This window comes from Pterocles gutturalis, unplaced genomic scaffold, assembly GCF_000699245.1.
Source record: "Pterocles gutturalis isolate BGI_N339 unplaced genomic scaffold, ASM69924v1 scaffold5906, whole genome shotgun sequence".
Lineage (NCBI taxonomy): Eukaryota > Metazoa > Chordata > Aves > Pterocliformes > Pteroclidae > Pterocles > Pterocles gutturalis.
Genome location: NW_010100172.1, coordinates 10,407 through 37,575, shown reverse-complemented (window position 1 = coordinate 37,575; position 27,169 = coordinate 10,407). Strand labels below are relative to the sequence as shown.

Sequence of the window (27,169 nt, the reverse complement as noted above, 5' to 3'; positions counted from 1 at the left end):
CTAATTGCAGTCTTTTCTCCCCTAGAATTTAAGCAGACCAGGCTTAGTTTTGTTTCCAGTATGCTCCTCTCTGTGCATATTAACAGTATAGTAATGGTCTTGCCTTCTCAACAGCTCTCAGTTAGGCTCAGTTCTCTGCCAACACAGCTGTACGTTCTCACTCCCTTTGGTTATAATTGGTTCATCTACCTTTTCTAATTTAACTCACTCAAGTTTGTTGCACACAGCAATGGCAAGACTAGAAATCATTTTTTTTTTTTAAGGTCCCCTCTGACTAGATGTAATCAACTACTAGCTTTGCACAACTGAGGTGCTCAGACGAGACACATACCAATCAATGTGCAGCTAACTGACTGTCTTTCAAAGGTTACTTATTCATTTCTGATAGTTTAGCAGCTGGGATGGCCTATGAAACTACTACCCTCCATTGCTTGCAACATCAGAGCTCTGCAGAATAATAATCCTTGGTTTCTCTACAATGGTCAAGACAACATTCATTCAAAATTTAAGTGCCATCTTGGGAAAGGTCTATCCACAACTTACTCTGTACATGCTATGTATGGCACTATGATTGGGTGTGCGATATTTGCCTTCTGAAACTGAGACGGAAGATAGGAAACTTGTCAAACGTCAACATGTATAATTACTGAGTTAATGTCCACAGAAGGAAGTAGTTCACCTCCTTTACAAGCCATTAACACCGCCAGCTTTAGTTCAAACTTAAAACACTCCTGGATTTAAGGCTTACCTTCAGTTTTTAATACCTGCCACCTGCCCCCTGTAGGAAGGGGGGTTGAAACTAGATGACCTTTAAGGTCCTTTCCAACGCAAGCCATTCTATGATTTTATGATTCATACACAGGAGAGCAAATTAAGTTTCATCTCTGAAGAAAGTTCATCAGTCCCTAGACCCATTTCACCTTGCATGTTTTGATTTGCCCACATCTCAGTCAGGTTACCTTACGATTTTGTCCACTTGCCCTCAGCAATCTTATCAGAGCAAACAAACATGCTGGGTCCTGAATACACCAACAGTGCTAAGAGAATTCCCGTTGCACAGGAAATATCACTGGCTCTTACGTAAATGGCAGAAAGGAGCTGACTGGATTCCCAGTCCTAGTGAGACTGTAATGGTAAAAAAATCTAGCTTTCAACTCAAACCGAACCATTGACGCTGAAAAATTCACCGCGACAGGTTAAGTACTTAATATCATAAATCCCAACAATGTCTCATTTACCAGGGCAAGCACCAAGCTTTTTTTCCCTACAGTCAATTTAAATAACCCAAATACCACATGAACAGCAAGAATTAAGTGGCTCTATACTACAAGTTTCCAGAACTCTGTTCCAGGAACCAGTTTGTCATCTTTGTGTATATGGTTTATTGTGTCTTTTTACTATTATTGTTTAAAATAGCCCCTTTATCTACAAAACTATCAGAAGTTCATTTCATTTTTGTGGCTGAACAAAGAGCAGCATCCACTGAACTGCTGACAAGCATCGGCAACACTTGCTTGTTAACAATTTCAACCATAGTGACTTGAATTGTAAAACTAGCTCCAAAAAATTGCTGTTGCAGAAAGAAGCCTTCTACATCTCTCCTGCTCACTTTGGTCTACTATATATCAAAGTCAAATGTGATGATATGCAAGATATCCATGTACATTGTCACTGGAGTTCTGAAGACACTGTGTGCTCAAGATTTTCACCACTCTTGAGGACAACTGTTCATTTGAAGAAATTCTCAGTGATCACAAATCCAGCATATTTTTTTTTAAAGACCATATGATGGTCTTCTAGTGCAAGACAAGTAATACAGAGTAAAATAGGCCAGACATACAGCATTGAGCTAATAACAGAGGAGTGTCAGAAGCAGTACTGGAAGCACCACTACAAAGAATCCGTAACATGGCTCTGCCACTACTTTGGCTGTTGGGAGTGTTTTTTTGCAGTCTGTATAAAGAAGCCAGTAATATATTTGTATTCATATATAAACATATTCCCATAACTGACTTCAGAGAGACTGAGACTTACTAGTCACTTACATGCATAAACAGAACAGAGAATGAAGAGACTAGCTAGAACAGAAATCAAGACACAAGAAACTACTGTCCCAACTCAGGCAGCACATTTGCATGCCATCCATCTTATGCTCTCTGTAAGCAGCCAATTCAGCTTTTCATAGCATCTGTATTTTGTCTTTGCTGCCTCCTATTAATATCCTATTTAGTCACTGGCAGCCTGCTGGAAAGATCTGAAAGGAGATTTTAACTTTTTTTTAGTTATATGAAGCTTTAGTAACTAAAACGCCTTATATTGCAAGTTTGGAGCCTCCTGATGTTTCACTAGATTTAGAAATAACCTGAAGTATAAGAGAAGAGAATTAACTTATTCTTGCAAAATAATAGACAAAACCCCTTTAATCCTGAAAAACTAATTGCTTCCTACTACTTATTCCTCAGCCACAGACCATCTCAATCTGACATCACAATTTCCACAAAGGTTTGATGCCATGGAGGACAGCAGCTTTTACAAACAGTGTTGTGGTGAACAGAAATAGGCAAAGAAGCCACAAAGGCTCTTTTCAAGAAAGCATTCTTGAAGCCATTAAAAGATTTAGCTGTGGCCCAAAAAAATTGGGGGAGCTAGCTGTCTACTGTTCTGATTCCAGCTCCAACTCCTGTGCCCTTGTAAAACCATTGCCTTACCTCGGTTTTCCTTCATCCGTTAGTTCAGCTCGACTAATTTAAAAGCAGTGAAACTTTTGTAATACACAGTCAATTCAGAGGTGCCTATTGGTGGACCCAGTTTAACACTATTTCTCTACTTGTCTTCCACAGTTAACAACTCTTACCAGCACCACTCTACTCCACATTTACTCATAGTCAGACCAACTGCAGGCAGTGCTCTTCCAGAGCCCCACCTGTAATGCCACCAAATCCAAACAGAAGTTTTTCAACCGAAGTCCTTAAACAAAGAAAAAAACTTTGTCATGCTATCACTAAGCAGTTGATCAATTAATCCAACTGAACTTATGCCAACTTTATCCACAGAAAACACCTACAAAGTAATATGATCTCTAAAGCTTTAAGGCAAGTTAAAAGAAAGCATGACTGGGTAACAGCACTGTGCAGAAAATGAACAGAGAGGCACTTTCATGCAGGGATCATCCTATGAGGTGTTTATCCTAGCTGAAGGCTGACTTAGATGTTTAGAAAACCAGTAACACTTTCACGAGACATGTAGCTGAGAAATCCTGAGTATGAGCAGGAGCAGACAGGACTTTGGCTATCCAGCTGTTACATCCAGCACTTCCGAAAAGCACTACAGTTCATATAGAAATCAGATGTACAGAGGCTTCTTTGAAATGACACAGCTTTGAAACACCAAGGTCACTTTTCTCCTCTACAGAAAGAGTGGACAGGGATTCTGGTACTCTTTAGCACCAAATTAGCAGGATGTAGCCTGACATGCATTTTAAGCAACAGGACAACACAAAAGGCCTGTTGAGTTTAAGATTATTTTTTTGCCAAATTGGTTCCTGATCTGGTTCACCTTTCAGCTCAGATTAATTTTGCTGGCGTAATGTCAGGAGAACAGTCTGGAGTAGAAGTAGCTTCCATTCTCCTGGCTTGAATGAACACCACACTGCAGCCTCAAAAATGCCTTAGTTTGAATACTGAAAACAGAAATCAGTTACACATTCCTTGCTTCCCACTTCATTAAGCAAAAGAGATACTGGAAGAAACCCAAAACAAGCAACGCCTGAGCAGACCACAGACTGTTGGAAAATCAGCTAGAAGGAACTCAGTCACTTTTAAAATGTCGGCAAGACCCAACCCTTTTGCACCACTTTTCATGCAGTTTGAAGCTTGGTTGATATCTGTTCTTGAGAGTAGCACAGGGAACAACTCTTGCTTGGTACAGGTATCTCACACGGACCACTCGGAAGCACTCCGTGCTAGCACAGATACAGGCTGCTGCCTGGCTGTGCTCGCTTCAGTGATGACCTCTCTATCGAGGAACCACCAACACCAATTACTGGCACTCTGTTCTCAGACAATGTAAACAAACCAAATGAAACATGTTATAACAGAAAAATTTTTATGTCATTTCTCCAGCAAGCTTTTTCACTGTAGGAGTTCTGTCAGGTTATTTGTGACCCATGTTCAAAAGCAAATACAGTCCTTCAGTATACACCACCACCTCGTGGCCGCCAGATGCCTGAAACTCCCATAAGTGAATATAGCCTGTAGTCTTAATTCTAAGAGCCTCTGAACTGAGCACTACTGACAGATCCTCAGCAAACACCACCGTCATTCTGTGTGAGCTGCTCACAACTTTTTAATTACCTGTGAAGAGGTAAAAGTATCCTACATGAAAGTGCCGTACCATTTCAGCTTCAAGACAGCTTACAGAAGTGCAAGCCATTTACTTCATGCTATAACTGAAGGAAGCTGCTATCTACTACACAAATGAGAGATGAGAATTTGTATTTTTGACTTTGAATGCATCAAGGCTAGTACAGATTCCTGCTTTCTTATTTTCATAATGAAAAAGAAAACCAACACAATAAAGATCAATATGCTAAATTTCTTCTCCTGGTACAGAAAGTCTACTGATCTTGAAAACTGCCTCTAGCTCATCAAGTACAAAGGGATTTCAGAAACATTCCCATATTTACTTCAACTGAGGTGCAAACATCAAATTATACTAGAGATTAAAATCAAAAGCATTTCCCCTGCAGTAACAAACACACAAGACTGTAAAAGATACACAACAAAATACTCTGAAAGCAATATAAAAAGTGGGGCAAATAACAAAGGACGGACAACGGAGAAGATAAAGAAAGCAGCTGAAAAGCTGGATACAGAACAAAAATCAATACAATACAATACCATGTCTTAGATAAGACTAAGATGACTTACCTCTAGCTGGACATTCCTTATGCTGTTAAGAGGCTGATTTGCCAAGTAGGATAGTAAACTGGTTTATTGCTCCAAAAATTCCAAGTCTACATGTACTAACAGATAATTATAAATGTGTCCACTGAATGAGTTATCTGCCAAAGTGATAGAGAGGTTCTCTTTGGCTTTCCCCTTCCACATGCTTACTGTTAGAAAGACTCACCAACAGTTGTACCATCTTCACCCATAATGCACTTCATGGAGGTGATGATTTGCTCCACAACAGGAGGTGACAGTGATGTTGCATACACAGCACTGTGAGAATATGTCCTGAGGTAATCAATCAGTTCCTAGCAAAACAGAAGAGCCATCAGACATTGCCTTTGCAGCACTCTGAGAAATGATTTATTGTCACATCTTAATCACACAATAAAATGGGGCACCACAAAAAACCTCTTTCATAATGTCCTGGAAGAGAACAGGTAGCTCAAGGATTGACTTTATAGTACAAGTAATATACAGTTGAAGAGTGAACTGCAGGGACATGACAACCCATAATTATGTCACTGGGCAAGAACATGTGTTGATCAAAGATAAATGCCTGACAGCCTTGTTTAGCTAACACCACCAGCATTGGATTGCAACAAGGTGTTTTGCATTACTCGAGCTGTCTGCAGGCCATGTTCCAAGAGTGTTTATTATAACAGTGGGAGTATAAAACAAATGCAGCAGTGGGGAGAAGGATCCATAGGTGCTTACATATAATGCTCAATGTAATTGCTTCCCCACAAAAGTCACCAAACAGTGGAATAGGTCACAAAATATTTTCCCCCATTTATCAGCACAATATAAATAAATCAGCAGGTGTAATCTAAGAGTGCAAGAACCTCAGCTTACCCCTCCTGCATTTCCCAGTTAAACACACCTACTGTATTTGTTAGAGGGCAAAAGCAGGTCATACAGAAACAAAGGACCAACATACCACAGATGTAGGCTGCTTGTTGTTAACTGTAACAAAACCACTCTAAAATACCCAGACCACTCCAGCAAAATATAAAGCCTAGTATAAATCTCAGTACAGATTCTGTCTTCTACTACCATAAAATTAATAACAATGGCCCTGTAGATGGCACAAGCTGGGAACATATTATAGAAATATGTGGAAGTGTTCAATTGTATGTTGCTGTCCGCCTGGTATCAGAGTTAAATGAAAGGAAGTTGTCAAGGGACTTTGAAATAAACTAGGTAAGAAGATTTAAGGCCTCTTACCTCTGAAACAATCCATCAAACAGTAACTAAAACACAGTTGTGAAGGACTCTCAGACGCTTTACCTTACACCAAGGGAGTCAATCCCACTAGCTCACTACTTTTGGAAAGAGATGGATATGGTGCCATGGATATGGGGAAGATGCCAAAATAATTTTAATCCAACTGCAGTAAACTCCCAAAAAGGAGCATCTACAAATCACATCTTCATTTGGATGGACTGAAATAATTGTCATTACTAGTATCTAAAGAATTATTGTCCTGGGAGGAAAATGGTAAAATTTTACTCTCAAATAAAGTGTAGAAGCCTGATCTGTGAGATACATTTGAGGATAAAAGAAAAGGGACACATGCAATTGTCATCCTTCCCAAAAGGAGGGATTTGGCAAAGGCAATACTTTCTAGCAGTACTTTCTGACAGAAGAGTCAGTAGCCAAAAAAAAAACCCAAAAAACAAACCACACCCAAAAAAACCAAAAAGGGAGGTGTCTTTTTAGAAAGCAAAATGGTCTGAAAAACTTCAGCTTTTGGCATTTTTCCTGCAAATCTCATTAAAAGTAACATTAAAGAAATTGCTGCTTCCTGGCTCCTACCAGTTCCTAAAGAGATATTAAACCACCCCTGTACATTCTGTAAAATAAGATCATTGCTGATCATGTAAGAACTATACAATTATGAAGTATTTTACTAGACTAGACTCTTCTGCATTGCAGACTTTCAATGTACTAGGTAGTATATAAAATTATGAAAGTGGACAATCAGGATACTTGAGAAACTTATCAACTTTGAAATGCTTAGTGAAGGACTCCGCCACCAGCCTGAAACAGCCATGAGATTTCCAGCTTTTTACCTTCTTTCCCCCAATGTATCCTCCAGCAGCTCCAAAGCTTTTGGTGAATGTTCCCATCATAACATCCACATCTTCAGGATTGAGTCCAAAATACTCCACTACACCCCGGCCACTGGGACCCAGGGCACCTATACTATGAGCCTCATCAAGGTACAGATAGGATTTGTACTTCTTCTTAAGGGCAATCACTTCAGGCAAACGGACTATGGATCCCTCCATACTGTTGAGAAACAGAAATTTAGTGTAAGTTGATTTAATGGTTGGGGCCTTCATACAGACCCTGAAGTCACTAAGCTTTTCTTTTCTTCACTCTTTCAGTAATTATGAACACATAAAATTTGCTAGACACATCGTATTCTGCAGAGAGATGAAAGAACTCCTCCCTTCACCTGGGGCCCAGATCTCTACTTTCTACATGTTTAACATCTCCGGGATGCTGACGTACAGACTAAATAGCAGCAGCAACAGTAAGTTAAGTGTGACCAGTGAAAATTCTATAAATTAATTATCTTTTTTTTACTTCCACCCTAATGTCAGTATTCTGATCTGACATCTACTTACCTGTTGTTTTTAAGTTTTAAGAACTGACTAGGCTCCCATTAATAGCACTCCAAAACCACCCCATTTTATGCTGAAAGTAACTATGATTTAAATGCCTAACACAGCTAACCCTACTACATGCTCCTATTCACTCTCAGCAAAAATGTTCAATTTGCACAATTCCATTCACACTAGCGTCATCTAGTGAGCTCAGAAAGAATGGGATGGACAAGCAATTTAAGACCTCAGCTCTGATGTAAATAAACAGTTTAGACTAATTAATTTCTACAGTCTAATCAGGATGTGGGGAAACTGTGGTAACATCAGGTGCATCTACAGTACTAGCAACAGAAAGTCCAGGATGCGAGACACACACATCTCAGTTTAATTCGCAGATGAGATTAATGATATAACTGCAAAGTGACAATATTCATAGTTTGATTTGTCAAAGGAACCCAAACACTAAGCAGCTAGATCTTATGTGGAGGGTCTTAGGAATATAAAGAATAGTTTGTACCTGTATACTCCTTCCACCAAGATAAGAATTTTTTTCCAGGGCCTCCGTGTACGAGGTTGCCCATGCACAATAGCATCTTTGAGCAGCTTCTCCAGGCTTTGCATATCTGCACCAGAAATTACTGTTAAATGGCACCACAACAGCTACTAGCTTGAGCTTTGACATGACTAAAGACAGCAATACTCCAGAAACGCACAAATTGCTCTAGCGTGGAGGACAGACCATACAGAAGTCAATAAACATGACCTTCATCTAGCTGCAGGCCCACATATGAGATTCAAGGGAATGGGTGACTCTGAGGGAACTCTCAGGAAAAATTTCATCATTCTAAGCTAAAAGCACAAGTTAGAGCATTAGGCACAAACAGCAAACAAGGAAGAAAGAAAAAAAAAAAAGGAAGGTATCTCATTGTGAGGAAAAGAGAAAGCAATTTAGGGAGTAAGCATGTCCTTGTGGATCGAAATAAGTCAAAAAAACCCAAGCAAGCTCAAGGATAATCAACTAAAGGTAAGTAGAAGATAGACCAAACTGCAGGACAAGAAGGGGAACAAGTGCATATTTTATGACTTTTTTAAAAATTGAAGGAACTGGAGATATGGAACAGGAAGCTACTAAACCAAAAACAGGAAAGGAAGAAAAAAGAACCACCAGTGTAGGAAAGAGGACAGTGCTCAGCATATAAGAAACTAGACAGATGCAGCTGTTCGCAGCAATGTATTCTGAAACCTTATTAGCTTTGGCTACAAACACTTGACATGATCCTAGGAGACCTGACTAATGTTAGCAAATAAAAACACATTAAATCCGTCCTGAAAAAAAAAACAACAAACCTGATGAAAGGATTGGAGATGGGAGTAATCAAACCATAAAAGCTAAAGTGCTGAGTGAGAGACAGATATTCATTAGGGCATGAAAAAGAGCACAATCATGAAAAGACAACTCGAAGACGAGGGCAGTTGTAGCAGCGAGAGGAGCTTGTGAACTAGAACGAGACTAGAAATTATACAGCAAGATAAGTCAGTTAGACTGGTACGAAACAGCTAACTGTACAGAAAGACAAAGAGGAAGAAGTCAGAAGTGGTGTCCCTGCCTCCAACAAATCTCTCAAAGGACAAATTTAGTGCAGTTAGGGTAAACAATGGAATATAAACTTCTGCTCTGACCTCCCAAGAAAGAGGGAAAGACTGGGAACTAGGTCTGACCTTAATAAAAAGGATGAACTGCAGAATGAGGTAGGAAAAAAATGAGAACATTGAATAAGGATTAAGGGAGATTTTTAATTTTTTTCCATAATTTCTACAAAACAGAATATGAGTGAAGCCATTAACATCACAGGAAAATGAAGTTAACTAAGGCAGCATGGAGTATAACAAGAGCAGAACTGACAACACATAACTATGAATTTAACATCATCTTGACAGGCCGTGATCATTGCTTGCGTTTGGCCTTCTCATTCTAATGTGCCACTCCATTCTCTTTCACAGATCCTCACTGTCTATAAGATTTGTAGAATATCCTCCAGTCTCACCAATCTGCTAGCTTGTACCACTTTCCCACAGATCATCTGCTCTTCCTCATCACACCAGAGTTTCTAAGTCCTTCTCCTCATACCCATAACTGTTTATCACTAGTGTTCTCTGAAATTCTGGAACTGCAAGCAATGTTCAGATGTATGTCTATACAAATGCAAAAGTTGAATGCAAAGCTTTTGTGATCTTGCCCAGAAATCAAGTTTTATGAAGTATTAAGGAAAAAAAAAAATCACTGAATATTACAGTAAGTTCCACACTCCTGTAAAGAAAATTATTCAAATGATAGAGAACACGAAAGAGAGAACACAAAAGAAACAACAAGCACAGTACAATATAAAATTATTATACTGTGAAAGTAATTACAGCCACCAAAGCTTTGCTGCCACCACCACACACTTCAGAGAGCAAAAGAGTCATCATGATCTCCGAGACTGATACTATAAAGAGTATTAAGAACAGCTGAAGAATGAAGGTAGTGGCTTTACTAATCAAGTACAACCAGGTACCTCTCTCACTCAGAATATGAGAAGGAAACCCTAAGTATTCTTAATCTGAAAGTTATTCTAAAAACCTCCTTTGGAGGAAGCTGAAACTAGGAAAGTGAAAATTCTATGTATTTTGGAAACAAACACTTAAAGCAAGTAACTCAGTTAAATTCTTCTATGCTTCACATCCCAAAGATTCCTTTTGTACCACATTGTATCAATGCATGGCTGTCTAGCTTAGCTAGGACATAGGCACTCAAGCTTTTGTTACTGTCAGCATCTGGTCCTAAAATTTAACTTTCTTATTCCCCAAATTGTAATCTAGACCAGTACAAGATTGCATTACTATGTGACACAGCCTGTTAGAATAGTCTAACCATGCTGAGCTATCCAAGCAACGAGAAGCAATGTTAAAATACTAGCGCCCCTAGACTTTCCAAATGGCAGCATGCTCCTCTTATATGCAGAATATGTAAACCAGAACAGCTCTGGGATGAAAATGTTATTAGTTGAGATTGAACATATCAAAAAATATCCAATTCAGGATGACTAAATTCTCAGTAGCAGCAGTCCTCCGACCTTTCAGGTAACCAGCAATTTATTTCCTTGCATGAAATTGAATTTCCAACTATTAGAAAACAGACGAGATTGTATCTGATCTATAGGATCTGCAGAAAGGCAGTCCACCGTCTGATACTTACTGTTGTGCTTAAAGATTCGAATAGTTGCTCCTGACAGTCTTGCTCCAAGCACTAGTGATGCATGATTCAGTTCATCACTCAAAATCAGACAGCCCTGAATTAGAAGGGGAGAGAGGAAGATATTTAAAAGGTTATGTTTCACAGCCAAGCATATAACACCTTTCAGCTCTGAACTGCTTAGAGATAATTTAAAAAACAAAAATTCCAACATAAATGCAACTAGTCCAGGCAGGACTTGCTAAGAAACAATTTTCAGCCTTATTATGGCAAATAAAAATACACAACTGCTGCTAACTGAAAAAAACACTTATGTTTCACTTTCCCCAGAAGTCCTGCAGCTCAATCTGTCTGATTATGTCACGTTAACGATTAGTACTCATCCTCCTACGCAGCCAGGTAAAACAGAGAGCAGAGCAGCTTGCCACAGTTCACTCAGAAGTCTACGGTGGTGCTACATTAAAGACCTTATCACAAAGTTGCACTATTCCTTACATTAGGAGGTAACTACCGACTAAACCCGTGTGTGCTCAGTGGTTCCAAAGGGACTAATTTTCTTTAGCAAATAGAACTATTAAGTACTTTGTAGATGAAGGTAACATACAAGAGACAGGAAGCGGAACACAAAATTGCAGAGCGAAATTGAGAAGTTCTCAATTCAAGCCACTGAATGTTACATTGAATTTGTTTGCTTTTTCAAAAAAGAGAAGATACATCCTTGGACAAATATCAAAACAGGATATGTTTGTTTTGAGAGCAGCAATGATTACAGGTCAATAGCTGATACGCTGAACATTCCGTCACAGTGTTATTGCTGTGGACTCCAGGAATGCATATTGGGAGATTAGTTTGTAAGAGAGCAATAATATTTCTAGATAACCTTGGCCCACTCCAACTACTATGCAAATCTGCTGCAATTCTAGAAGTGTCTTTGTTAAGTTAAAAATCCAGAAAACATGTCAAGATGTTGAAGATTTGACACTAAACACATGCTCATTCTATGTTTCTCTAACAACTGGTGGAGTGAAGAGTCAAGAAAATATCTTGTCTGCAATGAGAGTTACGAGAAGGGACTGTGAAAAGCATTGCCTACGGTTATACAAAGAGGTGTTGCAGGCAATAGGAGTATTTTCTCGACAATAAAGGAAATTTTGAACTAGAATTGCAATGTACCTAGAAATATTCTGCATCCTGGGAAAGTTCGAGACTGTTTTCCCAGAAACTGCACTAAATCTCAAGTGTTCAAACTGCTGTTACAAGGATTCACACTGCATATTTTACTGACTTTGGCATAAGAAGCATCGAAATCTCCAACTAGCATTTGCTCTTTGTAACTGCTACACCAGACAAGGTCTACGCATACTATGTCAAAGGGCGTTGCTATTAAACACTGCTGTATCAAAACCTAAATATAATAGTCCAGCACTAGTATCCTTAAGTGTTAGGAAGCAGGAAAAGTGATAGATTAAAAGAAAAAGAAGAGATTAATAGTCCAGAAGGAGCTTCTCCATGAAAACAAGTATGAGTTTTGGTAGAGAAAGAAGATTCAACAAATTGATGAGCAGCGTCATCTCACCCCCCTGTAAACAGAAGAGGACATTCAATTGGACAAAATAAATTAATTTAAAACTGGAGAGAAAGAAAAGAGGCTAGTATTGTCTGCCACTAGAGAGAGGGCAAAGGATCAAAGATGCCACTGGTACAGTGTAGCAATCACTGATGATAATATCATTTAAGCAGCACTCAGTTTCAGATAAGACTTCACTTGCATTTATCAGCAAACTTACATTTGTGAGAGTACCCAGGAGAAGACTAACACTAACTGGAGAGCACGATACTGGTATCAGGAAAAACATGTCAGTGAAGATCAGACTTACCAATGCATCCTACAAGGCAGACACGGAAACCGAAATGAACACTACATTTTACCCCAAAGTGCTCCATACATGAACTGCGTAATTCAGTTCTGAACACTTCATTTCACAAACTAACTCTACATGAAAACTAATTTGTTTTCTTACAACCAAAAAAAGATCCCTCAACCACCATTGCTCTAACTCCATTATCTAGCTTCTGTCAGTCCAGAGCTATGATTAAAAGCTCTTTGCTAAAGGCAGGACAGAACACTGTTATTAGCTAGTTACAGTAACTATATTAATGACACACCAAACAGGCAAGTTTCAGAGCCCAGCTTACCCTCAAATGGTTCTGACTATGCAATCCTCAAATCTCACGTTACCTGTGGCCTAGACTCAGCGTACTTGGCAGTGACTGTATTAGGCAGCCAACAACTTGGCTGTCAGCAGCAGGTCTCTCCTGATGAAAACTGCCAGGTGCAGAAAGACCTGTTTTGAGTGATGCTTCAACAGAGCTGAAATACAACTTTCAGTGTAAACCAACTGTACCTGCTTTCAGCATCTGCTTAGTAGAAGCTACTGTTAACACAGCAGAGGGAATAAGGATCAACTAGGTAATGCTGATGAAGTTTTTAAATTCCTTTTGCTGATCAATGCTGACCAGATTATGGGGTAGAGTTGGATCCTAGGATAGTCAAATTGTATCTGTTACTATTAAAAGAAGATTCAGTAGCCACATACACCAAGTGCTTAAGGATTCCACAAAGCAAAAACAGAACAGGTGGTCTGGTATTACATATATGTAACTTCATTGCAGTGGTTTGTGTTTTAAGCTAATTAAATTGCAATATAGGTGCCCAGATATGATTTAAATAATGATCAGCTCCAAATTGTATCAGTAACTGCCAAAAAAACTCCTTCCGGCCACATGGAGATGTCAGTACTGATTATATTTGCCAAACCTCCAAAAATTAATGTTCCAAGCAGCTTTGCACCTGAAAATTTATGTAGGACATGCAGAGAAACAAAATCAGTAGTGAAAAAATGAAAGCCCAAGAGCTTAATCAAGCATGGGAATCTCTGGACTTTACTGAGGACTCTATCAAAGCATTGCCAAACAGGCTGCGCACACACAGCCAACTGTGTACTGGGTGGTGCCAGAATTCAGGATTTATGTGAGTCCTTATTTGTAGACAATGAAGAAATCAAAAGTGCAGTGAAAAGCAACTTCAGCAAGCCAAAAAAAACCCCACTTAGTGAATGTTTTGAACTGCAAAATAGTTCATTCAACAAGAAATCTTTTCTTTAGAAGAGAGCATTTTCTGTTTGAAGTATCACCTGATATAAGGTCACTTCTAGTGTTATGAGGCAGAAGCTTCTTACTACTTTAATTAAAGTGCATAAAAACTAAGTATGCTCATTACTAACACAGCAAGACTGCTGTATCCATTTATGAAAAGAGTTGGTTTCATAAATGTGCAAGTTATGTGCATAAAAATAGGTATGTTACATGCCGTGGAATTTACTGTTCAGATTCTCTCAATTGTCGTAAAACCTGTTCAAGTTCAAATGTGAAAATTAAGGAGCCGAGCAAGGTGTATCAAGGATATTCTCACAAGCTATTAAAGATATACAGTGGGATTCACATACACAGAAAAAAAAGACAGTAACTTTGCAGTAATGGGCGATTTGTACTGACTTACAGCAGACAGAAATCTATTTAACTTTATCTGACCGTGTGTGTTCTGAATTCAAAAGGTCTCACAAATCATGAATAATTTTTCTGTTGAAGAGAAAATTGTGTAGATGTGGGAAGACAACGAGCAGAAAAATGCAAGTAAAAGATATGTGAGGACTAACACATGTTCAAAATCACGGCACTGCAGAGGTATCTGACTCCAGAAAGACTAGATTCAAAGCACTGAATTTCTCTCTGGCATCAGACTCAAAAACATCTTTCATTATGGAAATCATCTGATATTTAAAACTTAACAGACCAAAAGAAAAGGGGCGTTATGTAGACAGTGCTGCTTCATTGTTACAAATAAGATAGCATGCAGGAAGACACTACAGTTCGTCAAGAAGAGATTCACCAGGAAGAAAGGTTGTTGGGAAGAACATGGCAGCAATTTATCTGTAGATATCACAAGTGAAAGAATTTACAAAGTGATCTCAGGAAGTGGGAAAATAAATAAATAAAGGGGAAATAATTAATTACACAAGGACAAAGAAATCCAATAGTCTAGTAGTATTAGGCTAACAGTGAATCATTTTCAAAAAGAGGAAACAGTTCCAGTATTTGCACTAAGTAGGAACCAGGAAAACATACATTTTGCATCAGAAAATGCAAAGAGCTCCCTTACATTTCATCTTCCAATAACTAAAAAAACCATAGTTTGGGATGCAGGACACTCAGGCTGCATTGCATACTGTTTTATGTGACACACAGTAGACATTAGTCTTTACATTTGACCTTGTTTCTCTCTAATAGCTTTCTACTAGGATTTTGCTCCTACAAAGGAAGGATTTTTCAGCTGTCACTCAAAGATAATAAATTCTATACATACCAACATGCAATTCAGCTTATCTGTGTGTCTCACTGACAAGGTCACTTCTTAGTGTCTCAAGAGCATCAAAATACCTACAGCCAATCAGTCTGTCAATCAGCCATCAGTTCATACACGAAAGAGTGGCCTGAGGAAGCAAGCCTTAACATGCCAGGCTCCCTCCCAGAAAGAGTGCAAGATCTGGACTGCCACTACCTGTCGTATGGATGCTCTTTGCCAAAAAGACTGTTGCAAAGGTTAGAGATGCATACTATCAACTACAGTTTCCAGAGAGAATATCTGCAGGGGTTGCCACTGAAGAAAAACAAAACCAAACAAGGAGCTTTTAGAAAACCCAACCAGCAGAAACTCTGTTAGATGAGCTTTTGCCAGTGACTTACGCCATACCTTGCTGAATGTTCATAGAGTTGGTTGCAAACCCCATTCCATATGCCATTGCAGATTCCACACCTAGGAATCTGGCAACTAGCTTTTCCAGCTCCTCATGTTTGTCCAAGTTTCCTGCACATAAAACAAATGAGAAATTCAGAGTGAGGAGAAGCTTTAGCTACTGCTATACTCAATAACAAATTTCCACCTACCAGGCTGCTCTTTATTTAAAGGCCCATAAAGGAACACTGAAAAAAAAAAAACCAAACCCATAACTGAGCTAACTGCTGTGCCATGTAAACTAAACCCAGCAAGTCAATTTGTCTTCACTAAAGTAAAAGCTTCTTTATTGATTAGTCTGAAGTTCAAAAGCTGGAACAAGTAATGTTTAAAAGACCTCTGAGCAGATTACAGACTTTGGAATATATGTTCAGGGAACATCCTATCTTGCTCCAACTTACCCATCTCCTGCCTAGTGCTGCACACCCCAGCTCCATACTGGGACAGAACTTTAGCTGCTGCTTCTTGGCAAGTCCCAGCATTCTGTGCAAATCCAAGGTAGTTGTAGGAACCCATATTAATAATGTCCTTTATCACTCTCCCTGTGTACCTGTGTTTTAAAACCACCACAAGTTAGGACACTCACAATTAAAAAAATGAACCACACCAGAATATTCTTTTTTCAGTTTCCTAGGATATACACTGAGATATTAAAAAGCAATAGAACCAACCATTAAATTATTTCAGTACTGCCTTTCATCATAAAACTGAAGCAGCCAGTGAAAAAGATGCTTTCCCTATCTTACTGTCTCAAACTACTTCCCAGAAGAGTTTACATTAAAAGATTAATTTGCTATCACATCTAGAATTGCTTGAGGCTTCTCAAACCATTTGTTGTTTCTCTGACATGTCCCCCCTCCATCCCAGAAACATACAACTTCCTTTTCACTTACAAAATAAGATCAATTAACTTGGTAGCCCCTCAAGCAGGATATCCTCTAACCACAGAAAGGAAACACATCTGGCACTGCTGTGCTAACAATATGTGACAAGGAGATTATGAAGAAGTTTTGAGGAAAAAAAGTTCTAATTATCTTGCCCTTGAAAGCTAAAGACAGACATGACTCATTTTACCAAGTACTGTACTGCAAACCTTTTCACATGACACTTGTGATATGTCACTTCCGTATCATATACAAACAGATATTTGTAAAAATCCTTGGCCTTGCATTTCTGATTTTGCTTCTACAGACTGCTTCAGTTCTGACTCAAAACAATTGTGTTAAACTCAGTTTCAGGCAACAACATTTACTTCAAGTGTCAAGACTGTTCTAAATGAACACAAAGTCAGAAGAAGCAGTGCAATCCAAAATATCTACTCCAGGTTCTGGTCATCACACACAAAAGTATTAATTTTATTATAGGTGCATGTCCATGAAATCAGAACACAGTCAGGAGCCTTAGTAAGCACCCAAAAGATTATACACAAATCATCACCTTAGTAACCAGATGTGTTTCAAAAGAGCAAAATTCATCAACTCAAGCTGCTGGAAAGCTCAAAACAAACACGTTTCACAGCTCCACTGGTTCTTACAGACCCTCTACTTAAAGATAGTTGTTGGAAGCCTTGTCTTCAATTTTGACTCACTTGAACGTCCAGTTATAGTCATGGGAAACTCTCTCCATCATGTCAACTTTGGCCCCTGGCACACTGCAGATTGGACGGTTCCAGCTATCCCGAATGCGCATGTAGAGGTTTCTGGTGTAGAAATTTTCGAAATCCTGGTACAATGGGACAAAGTCCTGAAACACATCAAAAGCACTCAAAGTAAAAGGTAAATATATATTATAGCAAACTAGGAATAAGAGGAATAAATTGCTTCTGTAAGTTGGATGTAATTTATAAATGGAAAAAAAAAAATCAAGAAAACTCAACAAAACTTTAAGAGTTCTTAATCACAAGGCCTGAAACCAATTCCACGCCAAGTGTTTTTAATAATGGAAATCTGTTCCAGTCCAAAATTAATTGAAGGAAAGAAAGCAGCAAAACTGAAGAGATTAATCTGCTAGATTTGACTTCCAAACTTTTTCAACTTGCAAATCTACCGTGCCCCCAACATTTCCTCAACAGTAGATGCTTATTTGTATTTAACTTAAGTAGCTCATAGAACCTAAAAGCCATCAACCACAACTAGGAAAAAAAATTAAAAAAAAAAAATCACAGCATTAGGTCATGCTTCAACTTAGAAAGCCTCAAGGAATTCTAATGTATAGGAGAGGGAGTGCTGAAAGAACACAGAAACTGAATTGGGAGCTCCTAATGACATAGTGAGCTCTTGTTCTCCGAACTCAAACGGGACACGAAATATTTTGTCTCACTTTCTAACTCTTGCTGGGTAGCTGAGGAGACCATCTCTCTCGAAACATACAATAACACCCTTCCTGAAATGCATGGGCATATCATCTTTGACAGAGAATCGTATTCAACCTTCAGAGTTAAGCAGAGCAAGGGAACATGCAATTGCTTTTTGGCACCAAAGAGTATGCATTGCTCTACTGAATACATTCTCTATGAGAATTTGAAAACTGAGGCACTCTGACATATTTTATTCTGTATATAAGAAATGCATTTAATATAGCAGCACTAGCATTATTATAGAGGTTACTGTTGGAACTTTTGACCATTTTTGTTCTGAATCCAAGCTAGTAGCTACATTATGGCAGCTCTCTTCTGCACAGCTTATCGGCATGTGGCCCCCACAGGATTTTTTTGCATGAGCATTTCCTGAATTCGAGCTTCCTTTACAACATTTTTCAGGAAAAGTAAGTGACTGTCTTGAATGGATAAGACACAAGAATGTTGAACTAACTGTGACAGCAAGGACATCTGAGCACTCAAGAACACTTTTTTTCTGGCCCACTTAAAATGGTCCAAAGTCATGAGATTTCCTTATTACTATTCAATTAAAAGGAAGTTTGACATTCAGTAGTGATAAGAACATAATTCATTTACTGCCGTTGAAAAAAAAAATAGCCTTTTTAATAATCTGCAAAAGGAAAAAGTAGAATTTATGACAAAGGTAAAAGCCAGCACAGCACTTCTTCCTGTTTTTCACAAGAGAAATGCAAACATGGTGAGGGGCATTTTATTTTTGGTGACAGGATAAGCAAGAAAGAATATCTTTCTGACCAAATATTACAGTGCCTGACATTTGTACCACTGAAGCAAAACTGGGAGCACTTATACCAGCTTTTTAATAACAATTCAAACAAATGGGCACTAACAAGCATTTACTTACAATGCTCGACTGCAGGAAGACTACTTTTTTCTTTACCTTCCTATTTTAATGATTTAACAACTTGGTCCTTTCAGTTTGGAGTAAAGGAACCATCTAGGTCCATGCCTTTGCATCCAGAAGCTCCTACCAGAAGCTGCACAGGAAAGACAGAGCCCAAAAGTGCCAACTTCTAAGCAGACATAGTTGCACTAAGCCCCCTTCTGATTTGCCTGTGCATAATGACATGCCAAAAAGGTACAAAGATACTAATTGTTATAATTTCAGCTATGGGAAAACAAACCAACTTTAGACAGTGATCGTTCCTCCAGGGAATCACAACTATGTCCTTCCTCAGCCAAGACAGACAGTGGGAACAGGATCTCTATGGGCTAAGATGCACAGAAGGGAAATTATTTCTTCCGTGTTCCTCTACTTAAGCCTAGCTTATTTCACATGCCAGGTCTTCTCTGAAGGCCCTCTGTCAAGGGAGGTTAACAGAGGCAGTAGGTCAGCTAATACAAAGCTGTAATCCCCTAGAAAATCATTAGTCTTCTGAAGTAGCTACACAGCTCTACCCTTCCTGGACTTCAGCATCTCATGTTGTTCCAGGCAGAAAGTGCATTTCAAGGTTGAATCACTAACAAACTGACCACTTTACAATGGAGGAAAACATCTTGGTATTGACACATGCATTTGAGATCTTGCTTCATATATGAAAAGTTAAATAGCTACTGTAGCCTATTAGAAAGTGTTGATACGCATGAGAGTACTTGTAGCAACATACTAAGATGATCTTGGTTTATGACACAAAATAGAAATCATTATCTACAAGTGTCTGAAACCCTCTGCTACATCATTTGTAGTCGGGCAGGGGAAGTGAAAAGATCAAAAAGAAACTCTGGCATATTAGAAGATGAATACTTGAGGGACTTGTACTTTTTACGTCTAATGGTAATCTACTGAGATCCTTTTAAGCACTTTCAACTCCTCTTAATCATCTATGCATGAGAATTCAGCTTTGCAGTAGTTACTCACCGACACTAACTATGTGACCCAGGAAACAACTGAGATTTTAGCCAAGGTTCTTGGCTAGGAGTGGAGTCTGGAAATGAGTCATTATACCACCTCAAGCAGGTATGCTTGGGCTGATGAAGTCCATCCTCATCTCATATTACTGATCACATAGAGCATGTTTTATTTTGAAACCCAGGCTGACAAAGCAGGAAGAGTAACAAGCTCAAGTGGTGACATAAAGACAATCACCCACAGCAGGCTGACACCACCAAGAGATACAACGCAAGTATGATCTTACAAGCCAAGGGTATAGCTAAGTTTAAAGTGATTTAACTGTGAAGTACAGACATTCTCTGATCCTAATGGATTACAATAAGGAAAAAAGGTGTCTTAAAAGTCAACAAGAATTCAAGCAACAAACTATGGGTAAGGGAATTAAGGTCTAATACGGGACACTAGCCTTAGACTTCAGAGGTTCCAAGCTGTAAGATTATAGCAAAGAGCTCTAAGTGAGGCACCAGCTTCATGCCACCTCTTTGTTGTCTGTCCCCTCCCAGAATAAACCACCCTCAGCTAGCTCTTATTTCAAGTAACTTTGTCATAGAACAGGCAGGAAGTGTTATTTTGTCAGAAATTAAAACAGGAGCATCTATTTCTTCAGTAATCCTAATGCCACCAGAGGCTTCTCATGATCCATGCATCTATGAACACAAAAACCAGAAATGGTAGGGATAAAAAAGGGAAATGGTAGGGTGCCTTTATAAACTGGTACTGACTTTTGGAGCTGGCATACAGGACGAGATGGTTTGATGGCTGGTATATTTTTCAGTTGTTTCCCCCACTCCGCTATCTTTGTACTGTGTGGCATTTCAGATGGAGAACAGAGAGGACCGTACACCAAAAAAGACCACTTGAATTCCTCATGGCAATTAAACATTTTCAATCTTTGAACCAAGAAAAAAATTTAAGCCTAGAAAACACCCCCTATTAATAAGGTTACACCTGACAAAGAAACATAAGTTCTAGTGGTCTCCCAGAAGCCCAGAAGGCATAGCAACTTCAAGAAGGAGGGAAACAAGGGAAGAATGTGTATAAGCTAAAAGAAGGTAAATTTAGACTAGACATTAGGAAGAAATTTTTCACTCAGAGGGTGGTGAGGCACTGGAACAGGTTGCCCAGAGAAGCTGTGGATGCCCCATCCCTGGAGGTGTTCAAGGCCAGGCTGGATGAGGCTTTGAGCAACCTGGTCTAGTGGAAGGTGTCCCTGCCCATGGCAGGGGGGTTGGAAATAGATGATCTTTAAGGTCCTTTCCAGCCCAGGCCATTCTATGATTCTAAGAATAAATTTCTCCCCTGGGGAGCAGCACCTTAGCATAGGTGATTTGGGAATCCAAGATTTCATCATATTTTAAATTAATATTGAAGGTCATAATAAGAGCTTTGTAACCATTAGCTTGAGGCACAGTAACATGCCAACGCAGTGATTAGGACACTTTTAGAGCCAAGTTTTCACAGTGTTGCACCTAAGCTAACAAATGGTGCCATGAGCACAAGCTGGGCTTATCTGCAATTCACACAATGCAGTCCCTGATAATACAAAACTGACTCTGAAGGGAAATCAAGTAGACAATTGCAACAAATTTGAGGCTTCTAAAAGGAAGCAGTAAGACTAGTTCCATCTCACTGCTATGTGAGTCAAGAAAAAGCAGAGCAATAACTGTGGGTAGCCTTTATACCACCAGGAGGCCTCAGATGCCAAAAAAAAGTTGAGCAAAAGACTCCAGTTCACTGCTCCTGAGATACTCCTACAGCTGGATTCCTGTGAACAACTGTTTGAAAACCCCAGATACTAGAAACATGTTCTAACTGGGCAAGCTACTGAGCTCAAAGAGGTATGTTAAAGAGCTACCAACCAAATTTGGGCAGTTGGTCCCATATACAAAAACATACAAGGTAATCAACAGGCAAATTGGACCAGAAGAAGGATAAAAGTGGTTTTAATCCTGCCTATAAAATCCTACAAGCATTTTGCAGATTTAACTATACTTTATGACCAGACATTACATTACATTGTGTATGCACAAACTTATTCCAGGGTAACTGAGAACTGTTAATCTTGCCACTTTCCCATGCCTAAAACAGACTGATAGTGCTTCAGAGAAGACGTGCTACACAACACTGGTTTCCAGGAAAAGCCCAGTTGGATATATTTTAAACAAAGCCAAAACCCATCAGTCTGTTTCCTGGAAATCGGTACTAGCAAAGCTTGTCCCTTTTCACCCTTTTGTGTTCCAACAAGTGAGTGAATATTAGGTTTTCCTGGGATCATTAATTTCAGTGCAAGGCTCTAATAAATTCTAAGGAATTTACCCACTGTCAGAGAGAGTCCCAATACAGACCTGTTGTTAGAAAGCCTACTCTGCAAATTAGTTCGGTCACTTTCAGTTTCTTGTTCTGATGCACAGACTGAGATTGCAACATTAAGTGACAATTTAAGGAAGGATTTGCTCTACTGAAATAAACTGACCCCCAAAACACACAAAAACTCAAAGCAGGATTTTTTTTGTGTTTGTTTTTAATACTGCATTTTGGACCTAAGTTTATGTTATGCTTTTGACTGTGATCACCTTCAGAAACACTCTACGGAAAGACTTAAATTCACGACTTCCAGGACAAGTTAATTCATCTCCATATGAAATACTTCCTTGCACTCCGTAATTTTGTTTTGCTCACAAAGCAGATTGTCACACACTGTTCAGTTACACAGCTACTCTCACTGCCTCTGCTTTGAGGTTTTCACCTAAGCAATTTATGAACTATTTCAAGACCTAAAGTGAACCCTTTTGCTTGATATTTAAGAAAATAATAATCTAGCTGGCTCTTCAGAATAATAAAAATATTACTTTCTACATAGAGGTCACAAATCTGCCAGTGACTACCCCAGGGCAACCGCAGGGCTCCTCTGATTTGCATGTATTAATAAAAAAAAGTTATTTTCGAGCCTTTTCTGCGTAATGGTACCTGCATTTCCTACTAAAAGATGATTGGGCTGTCAGCCAGCAGCTTAAGAGATTCAAGTATTTGAAACTCATGAAAAACTGTTTCAAAACAAGTCATTGAGCACCCCCCTGCACCAAACTAAAACCTGGCTCCCACACTAGATATGCTGCAACATGGTCTCACCAATTCATTTGCAGGCAAACAAAGCTTAAAGCACCAAAGTGTGAGGAAAAGTACTGTATGTTCTAGACCTCACATGATCACTTTTCTATTTGTCTGATACCGGAAACAGCTATTCCAACCTTAACACTAGAAAGGTCATTTGGGGAAATATACTAGGCTGAGATTGCAACACCAAAACTTTTTAAAACAGGATTTCCTATTTTTCATTCTTACACAGTATTCACTGGCTTACTCATGACATGCCACAGCAAACAGATCCTTCACATAAATAGCATTTCTTACTACATCCATCCACAGAAGTCCTACGTACAAGACAAAAACAGAACACATGCACCTCTTCCCTGCAAGTCATGTCCAACACACAAACTCAAAGAGTTTCAGTTCATCTGAGTGGGAGGCATGCTTGTTAAGCAAATAAATGTTTTTCAGGGGAAGATGCAATGCTAAAATTAATTTACAAAAAATTTCAAGGCTAAATTCCTTTTAGAACTAGGATAATCAGTTGCTAGCAAACTCTGTGCCTGAACATCCTCTGTGACAGTCTTTACAGAGAGCCTAATATCAATAATATATTCCAAAATCCGACCTACTGCCCAAGGTCCTCCTTCTGTAGACTCCCACAAAAGAGCCATGACTGCTCCCACAGAAAAGGGACTGCTATAAGCAGTCTTGGCACCTTGCACCCTGGTAACAGAACAAGAATTTCACAGAACCTGTGAAACAGCATAACTACAGTATAAAGTAACTGCAACAGTACCTCAGTTACCCCTTTACAAGCCTCAAGTACCATGAGTACAGACCAATAGTTAAACCTTTATTCTAATGTCTTAGTAGATTTCTGCAACTGTTTGACTGTTCTTGTCTGTATCAGCTTATAGTTTATATACAGAAAAATACAAACGTGTCATATACTCAGGTGACATAAACCAGAGTAGCTCAAATGGTATCAATGAACACATTGAGTTAACAAGTTAAGATTTAGCCAGCAATCCTTATTCGGATGTTGTAACTGTTAAAAAGGATCCAAGATTTTGATTCCAGATTCCAGAAGGCATTTTGGAAACAGCGTAAATTTAAACTCCTGCACTTTTAACCAATATAAAAGACCTATTCTTAATTGAACTCCTATGAGAAGGTTTCTGCTTTGGAATTAGGTGCCTCACTATGAATCAGCTTAACTCTGCCTCACGATGCTCACATAAAGAAGCTACTGGGAAATAATTTTAGGCACTGGTTAGTTTACTGCATCTTAGCTAATCAACTACAATATGACATGCACTTTACTCCAGTGCTGCCTTGAAAAAAGCCTCCGAAGAAGCCTTCCTTCCCCCACCCCCGGTTATCTGTTTGCATCAGTGAGATGCTCCCCTTCTGCCCCCCCCCCATTTTCTGCTAGCCAACGGCTTGCGTGGCTGGACAGAGAACCAGAAACCAGGAACTGGAAAACAAACTCCCTTAACATTTTATAAGTCAGATCAGTTCCACAAAGCAGCTGAGATAAACAGAACCCTTATCAGTAAGAGTAAGCCAATTCACTCCACTTTCAGAGCAAAGCTCATGGGTATTCACAGTGCTAAAAGGGCTCACACTAAGAGTTAGCAGGGAACAGCTTGCGAACTGCAAATTTAAATGGTAGCTGTCTTAACAGTAACTAATTCCTGTGGGGAATAAAGGCCTCAAAATCTTTTACAACTACTCAAAATCAGTATTATCTATTCCAGACTAACTGCTGGAGTAGGCAAGACTTTTCATGTGGTAACAGAACCTTTCATGAATAGGTCTTATTCTTATTATGAAATAATTATTTTAAATTGCTCTCAGTGAGTCAGGAGTCAGTATTTCAGATTACTCACCAGACAACCTGCTAGTGTTCTGGACTCCGTATGAATTTCAAATCATACAGCTTGTACTCTGGTTCTCATCCACATGCTTTTCTTTGCAACTACTTAGGCTAAAGAGTTAAATAATAGTATGCTCTAAAGAGAATTAATAGCATACTTTCAAATCAAAACACAGCCACCAGAAAGCCTCCCGCTGCTGTCAAACTAACCAGATCCTTCGGTAAAGATTTCTTTAGCTGTTGATGATGCTGGCATATGCAGTTTCTCTCCCCAAACCCTTGTTTCTGCAGCCGGGGCATCTCTCAGCATGTTGATGTAACTGTTGATGCAGCTTTGCAGTGAACCAGATCAGGGAACTGCTCCACCAAAAAAGAGCTCAACTAAAAGAAACATTTTGTTGCAGTACTAGCATCTGGGGCATTCAGAAGGCAAGGAAAACAGCAAAAACCTAAACAACACTGCTGACCAAAGAAATGCTCAAACTGTACCCTCAGCCACATAAGTTCCCACTGACCATTATTTCCCAGTGGTTACCTTTTGTTCTTCTCTTTCTGTTGCATTTTGACACTTCTCAATCTTCCATTGCCGCATGAAATCTCGCAGATATCCAAAGAGAGTGAGGACACCATAGCCTACGTAGGTCAGCACAGCAACCAGCATTGGTGTTTCTTCAAAAGCTTCATTGAAAGGCCTTTTGTATAATCCTCCATTGTGCACAATATGATTTATCTATAGAAAAAAATTAAAGAAAGGCAGCTGTGAGAGATTCATTTAGGAAATGTCAGATAGGAATTTCAGAGCAGTCCCTGGCTCTGCGATCAGTTACAAGCTCTGCATCCCCCTTGCCCAGTTCGAAGTACCTCCAGCTAGGTTCAGCCATTACTGACAAATCCTGTCAGTCTCCATATACAGGGATGCCAAGTTGTTGATATATAACCAAGCCCATAGTTACCAATTTAGGGCAGTTTAATCCAAAATCTCATTAAAGCACTTAGGTTGCAAAACTATGTAGAGATCATTGCTTACATCCAGGCCAACCAAAATGAAAAAACTGCCTTCCTCCTTCACCAAGAACTAGGTAGGCACAAATACGATAATAGTGAGGCTTCTGAGGCTCACTACAGGGAAAAACAAAATAGCAATGAATAGTTTTAAGATAAACAATGTATTCTCAAGATTATGAGAGCTGAAAAAGTAACTGCAAGTATCAAAACGGACTTGAGTTTGGAAGCCTATATTACTGTAACAAAATAATCATAACCTATGTGTCTCTGTAGCCGTTAGCCTAAACATGCTGACGTAAACACTGTACTCAGCCATGAGGCGGACATGACACCACAGACAAAAAAGTCATTGTCACAGTCTCAACATCGCATACATGTCAGCACACAGAACAAAGCAAGGCTTTCTGCACAAAATCCACACTAAAAGTCATCTTGTACTTACAATACCATCTCCTGAAAATAAGAGCTTAACAAGTTGTATAATACACGTGCATGTCCATCTCAAGTACGATTACTGTAATACATAGTATTTGTGACTATTACAGAAAACCTTCACAGCTACAAGGCAAAGGCTCATTCAGCACTGGGGGGAAAAACACCATGGTTTTAATTATTTTAACAAGTAGTCTAGTTAAATTAAAGATCAGATCTCAAAAGTCAATGTATCAAAACAAAGAAACACAGACATCAGATGCAAATTGCTATCTGTATTCCTGTAAATTACAGAACAGCTACCCTACTAAAGATTACCTATTAGGTAATCTAAACAGGTTAAGATTAGCATACAATTCTGTAACTCTCTAGTATCCAAATATGTTGAGGGATGCTGCCAGATGTACATGACAGCAGCCAGAAGATAAGAAGGAAACCAAGATAATACATTTCGATAAACGCCTATATTAATAATAAAACCACACTAAAAAGAGGGTTAGGACAAGCATGTATCTAGGATGCTGCTCAAATTTCTCTGGACTTTATTCAAAGTGCAGCTTAACAGCCAGATAGGATAAGAAATAAATTTAAAAAATATTCTATTCAAAGTAACATCAACACCTAGGAAAGAGGTTGATCCTAAATATCCCAGAAAAGGACAACAAAGAATTAATGAAGGGTGGGGGCCAGCAGACAGAACAAAATCACTTTTTCTCCTGTGGCATCCATACTATCATATGGGAAAGGAAGCCAGAGTCGCTGCAACCTCTGTAACAGCTGATGAATCAATAAAAGCACACATACTTACTGGTGTCACCAGACACTGCAT

At 39.1% G+C, this 27,169-nt stretch overlaps 1 protein-coding gene across 1 annotated transcript in view; it reads right to left on the bottom strand.

The window, feature by feature from the left end:
* Nucleotides 1-25,629, bottom strand: part of LOC104465534 (serine palmitoyltransferase 2-like) — a gene marked incomplete at its 3' end in the record, with an annotated part of 53,527 nt that extends 27,898 nt beyond the window's left edge. Inside the window, 8 exon segments of the mRNA XM_010078626.1 lie at nucleotides 5,131-5,257; nucleotides 7,025-7,244; nucleotides 8,082-8,187; nucleotides 10,800-10,893; nucleotides 15,596-15,720; nucleotides 16,050-16,198; nucleotides 17,237-17,391; nucleotides 25,439-25,629. Of these exon segments, the coding sequence (XP_010076928.1) occupies nucleotides 5,131-5,257; nucleotides 7,025-7,244; nucleotides 8,082-8,187; nucleotides 10,800-10,893; nucleotides 15,596-15,720; nucleotides 16,050-16,198; nucleotides 17,237-17,391; nucleotides 25,439-25,564 (1,102 nt within the window).
* Between the last annotated feature and the right edge of the window lie 1,540 nt (nucleotides 25,630-27,169).